Here is a 5,107-nt window from a genome sequence, read left to right on the forward strand (position 1 = left end):
TACTTCTTCAGAAATTAATTCTGAACTATATAAAATTGATGCTTGGCTATGAAGAAATAAACTTTCCTTAAATTATTCAAAAACAAACTACATTTTAATAAACATAGTGCCTAAGCGTACTGTTGAAACTAGTTTCAGGTTGTGTATTAATCAAACAGTGATAGAAAGAGCGAAAACAGTTAAATATCTGGGAATCTATGTGAATGAAAATCTAACCTGGTCGTCACACATTAAACATTTGTCGCTGCAGATGGCTCGATATTCTGGAATTTTTTATTGCCTTCGTAACTATGTATTGCAGGAAACATTGTGCATGTTATAGTTTAGTATATAGTCGTGTTCAATACGGTATATTACTATATGGGGTACTGAAAATAAAACGCTGCTCAAGGAAGTTGACGTCAGACACAGTAATATTATTCACGCTATCACTACAAGTCCAAAATTCAGTCACGTCACCAACTTACTTATACAAATTTTTAAATATATTACAACGAGAAGATATTTACAAACTCGAAATTGCCAAATTTATGCATAAAGTTTCCAATAACAATCTACCACCTGTATAGCAAGATCGTTTTATAAACTTAATAATATCCACTCTCACAACACTCGACAACTAAATAAAATGAAGTATTTTCTTCCACAAATAAACAAATCCGTGGCACACAATCTTTTGGCACATCGAGGTACTAAATTGTGGAGTGAATTAGATGAATGTATAAAAAGCAAAAACCTTGCTTTGTTTAAAAACTTTATAAAATAACCATGTTAAATTCTTATTAAATATACTTCTACAGTTTATTTATTTTATCTACATATGTAACCTCGTATTTGTGTAAATTGTGTTCTTACCCATGTGATTCATTATTCTATTATAGCCTATGCTTATGTTTTGCAAGCTGGACTTGATTCAATTTCTTACGAAACCTCGTATGATTCATTTCGATTTCGAAGCTACTGTTCAATCATGCTGTTTATTGATTTTGCTAATGTAAAATTTGAAATGTTTGACGCTGCAATGTATGAAGCCTGATGTCAGGCAGCACCTTGACTGGTTAACCGCAAGGTTGTTCGGTGCTGCCAGACCTTTCTATTGCCATATTTTGATTCTTATGTAATTGTGCTTCTTTTTCTCGACTCGTATTACGGTATTAGGAAGGCAAATAAAACATCTCTCTCTTCAGTCTCATTTTTTCCATGGTAAATTCTCAGCAGGAACACAATTTAATCATTTTTTTTACAAGGCCTTATAGGTATAACGCAACAAAGTCATAAACTCCTTGCATCTATCAACTCCGATGGACACTCAGGATCAGAGCCGTTCGAGTGGAAGGTTCTAACCAACACTCTGAAGTCGTTGCTACAAATCTCTTTGAGAGAAGCAACTGAAGACATTGAACACTTGCAAGAATGTTGGAATGGGAGCAGTTCGATTGATTGATTTGAATCTTTATCCTCGGACTGGGAAAGCTTCCTGCAGAGCTCAGTTAACTTGAAGACCGACAGTCTTTCGTTATTTTCTGCTACCTATTGTTAGCTTTGGCTAGTGCGATATTGTTCTATGCATGCAACTATATTTCGCCACAATAAATACATGATGAAAAAGATCATTCTTTTTGTTATTAAAAAGTAGAAACAGAGGCTTCAAAATATGTCTATCTAAAGCAGTAGGCTACAGAACACGTAGGAAGTTCTGGTGGGTTATAGCCTACAACATCATTATGAAATTGCAAGTTGCAACATTCGTTTTGTTTATGAAACAGATGGCCTTACTCTATTATCCGATAAAAATTGAAATGCCGTTACTGTAATAGGCTTCAACGTTTTAAGTTCTCAGAGCAGTATCGGTAGAATAAACATGATCGACCTCTTTGTGGAGGAGTGACTATTGGAGACTCTGGGAGTCGAAGCCCCCAGCAGCTAGGATAATCACAGTAAAAATTGCTACCTCCCAGTAGAAATCTGTTTAAAGAAGACCTGAAATGTGGTAATAAGGTTATTCTTCCAATAGCTCAAGGTCCACCATCAGCACCCAGAAGGTCCGGATTCGGACCGCGGTTTGCCAGTTGAGTAGCCCTGTTCTAGGAGGTTATAAGAAATCACTGGATTTGATGTTTCAAGTTTCAAGTTGAACGATGATCTTTATAATCTGATTTTATCAAAGCCAGTAAAATTGCATTTGATAGACATCATAGTACAAGAATTAACATTACATCATAGTTCATTTTCATTTTTCACGCACACGGAGGCACATCCATTTTTCATCTTATATCTTACGTGCAACTTACCAAATGCAGTTGAAATTTGGACCAATCTTTTCTAAAATTACAATTACATCAAAGAACACCATAAAGTCAAAAATACAATTTCATGAAAATGTGTAATTAGTTACTTCCAATTATACACTGCAATTGATTCAATTCTGATAGTGAGTTTAATATTATGAATAATCGCATTCTTTTACATACAGAAAAGCACTATAGTTTTCCAGTTTTTCTTTGTTCAGATATCCAAAACTTGGCTTTTGAAACAAGCTTATGTCCCACATAGGACCTACAAAAATCTAAACGCAAGGTAGCTCGCGACTTAATAAAAGCGAAGGTAACATAAATTTTTCAACTAAACAGAGGTAGCTTGATCAGTATGGTTCATACAAAAGGAAATGAGGAGAAACTAAAAAATAATGTTCCATTCGATTCTCTTTATCGCAATAAGTGGTTAAAAACTACATGCAGTTTCCAAAAAGAGAATATTAAACATTTTTTCTATTGGCTTTCAGATCCGATAGTTAGAAGAAACTAGCCTAGTGTAGATTTAGTGTCCAGTCGTTTGGTCGACAGACATTTGGTCGACAGTCATTTGGTCGATAGTCATTTGGTTGACAGACATTTGGTCGACAACACATTTGGTCGACAGAACATTTGGTCGACAGACATTTGGTCGACAGGACTTTTGGTCGACAGAACGATCCATTTTAGGGTTAGGGTAGGGTTAGGGTTAAGGTTAGTTAACTAACCCTAACCCTAAAATAAATCGTTCTGTCGACCTAACGTCCTGTCGACCAAATGTCTTGTCGACCAAACGTCCTGTCGACCAAATATCTGTCGACCAAATGACTGTCGACCAAATGACCGGGTACCTGTAGATTTATTGCAAAACAAAACAAGTCTTTCTTATTCTCTCGCTTTATAACCGTCATATGGGTCGCGAACAGAGGTTACGTATGAACTGGTGTATTCGGTGAAAGGTGTACTTCTGTAACCATCATAAGGGTCATGGCTTGGTTTCTCAGGTGGGCTGGTGGAGAGGGATGGTTTCGTTTGGTTTTTACTGCTGGTTGTGGGCCCTTGGTCGATTGCAGAGAAGGAAGGTTCAAAAGTTCTGTGGAAATATTAAATAGCATTTAATGTCTTGTTTTTTTCAAACTTGAAACATTGTTTGAGTTATTGGAAAAGTTAGTTTTTAAGTTATTAGTTAGGCTAAGTTACATTTCCCAATTTTCAAGCACCATAAATGAAATTAAAGTTTTAACTGGTGGCGGATCCATTCGTGAAAGGGGCAATCGCCATCCTAAAACACAGAATCACAGCTTTATTCATGATGTGTTTACATGGTCGGATTAGGTTAATGTAAATGTAGGCTACACTAGCACTACACTAGGTCGTCCGCCCGGTTAGCTCAGTGGTTTCGCGCCCGATTCAAGATCAAGCGGCATTGGTTCGGCTCGGGGTATGCGCTCTAGGACGGCTATCCATTCAGTGGCATCAAATGGATGGAAAAATTCCCCGGCAACAACACTTCAACAATCGGAAAACTTCACTCTGTCAATTTCGGTAACCGCCTCTGCGTTAAGAGTAGAGTCAAGAGCCTCTACAAGTAGGCGAAACTACCAGAAATAACATATCAAAGCTTTTTCAGTCCGAGGATAAAGATTCAAAACCAACCAAACCAATCAACCTACACATCATTGTGTTTGAAACATTGTTTACCTTACAACCACACTATTTACCTTACGGTCACGTGAGCAATCTGATATTCTTTAGAATATTCCGAATTGCCATTTTCTTTAGGACGAACGACATATTCAAGATCAGCCGACATTTCACATTTGAAGTCAGTTGTGCAAATACGACACAAGCAGTAAGGTAAGCCACACAATAAAGCACAAGGTAAACAGAAGATCCAAATTCTTGGATGATAAAATTCCTGGCATCTCTGGCCTGTATTTGTAACGCTGATATACATCGGGTCGTTAGGAACGGCAAGGTGCATTTTTCGAAAAGTTTTTTTCCATTGAGCCCCGACAGCTCTGTCAAATCTTATTTCCATGGCAAACGGCTTGTTTTTGCTAAACAATTCTATACAGCGGTCAAATGATTGTTCCAATTGTCCTCTGACTTTTGGATGCTTAGGATTAATAAAGATTATAAAGTCAGTAGTACCACAGCAGCTACGTGTATTAGCTAAATGGTAGGGCATGAAACTAGGTAAGGCTAGCATTTGCCTTTTCATATCTTCCAATTCTTCTTTGGATTTAACCATTACTTCTTGGGGGAATGTTGAACGGTCAAAAGGAGAAGTTAAAAGCTGATCACCCGCTATCACATTAACATGATTCTCATCAAACGTGATCTTGGCGTTCAAACCGTAGTTAAAATGTTGAGGTAAATTACTTCTGAAATCTGCCTCTAACACAAAGCCAAGTTGAACTGTCTGGCTAAACCACGTATCCACCATTTGTAAAATTAACACTTAAGCTGAAATAAGATAGAAGCAATACGAAAGTAAGTTATTGTTTTTTTTTTATGTAGGTATCGTATGTACCTATGGCCATATGGCCTGTAGGTACCTATGGCCTGCTGAACTGAAGGGGGCAGATTGTATCTTAGCTTGCTTTAGGCCCGGGGCCGTTGAGATGATGTTGGACTAGATACCAACGAGATTCGCAGGCCCAAATCAAGGCATGTCTCAGAAAAACGCACTTTATTCAAAATACGATGTGCTGGTTTCTTCAAGTTTTTAGGGCTCTTGGAAAGGTTAGCTGCGGGCTCTTAAAATCATCCCTCGCCAAAAGTGCCCCATGGATTCCCCATCAACGCTAATG

At 37.6% G+C, this 5,107-nt stretch overlaps 1 protein-coding gene across 1 annotated transcript; it reads right to left on the minus strand.

Annotated features, from left to right (window-relative positions):
* Window positions 1-1,587: 1,587 nt before the first annotated feature.
* On the minus strand, window positions 1,588-4,754 carry LOC145774595 (uncharacterized). The gene is made up of 2 exons (XM_082585867.1): window positions 4,013-4,754; window positions 1,588-3,384 (listed from the first exon to the last, which is right to left on the minus strand). Exons 1-2 carry the CDS (start codon window positions 4,738-4,740, stop codon window positions 3,177-3,179), a joined length of 936 nt encoding a protein of 311 aa, XP_082441993.1. The 5' UTR covers window positions 4,741-4,754; the 3' UTR covers window positions 1,588-3,176.
* Window positions 4,755-5,107: the final 353 nt, after the last annotated feature.

This window comes from Aplidium turbinatum, chromosome 7 (assembly GCF_918807975.1).
Source record: "Aplidium turbinatum chromosome 7, kaAplTurb1.1, whole genome shotgun sequence".
Classification (NCBI taxonomy): Eukaryota; Metazoa; Chordata; class Ascidiacea; order Aplousobranchia; family Polyclinidae; genus Aplidium; species Aplidium turbinatum.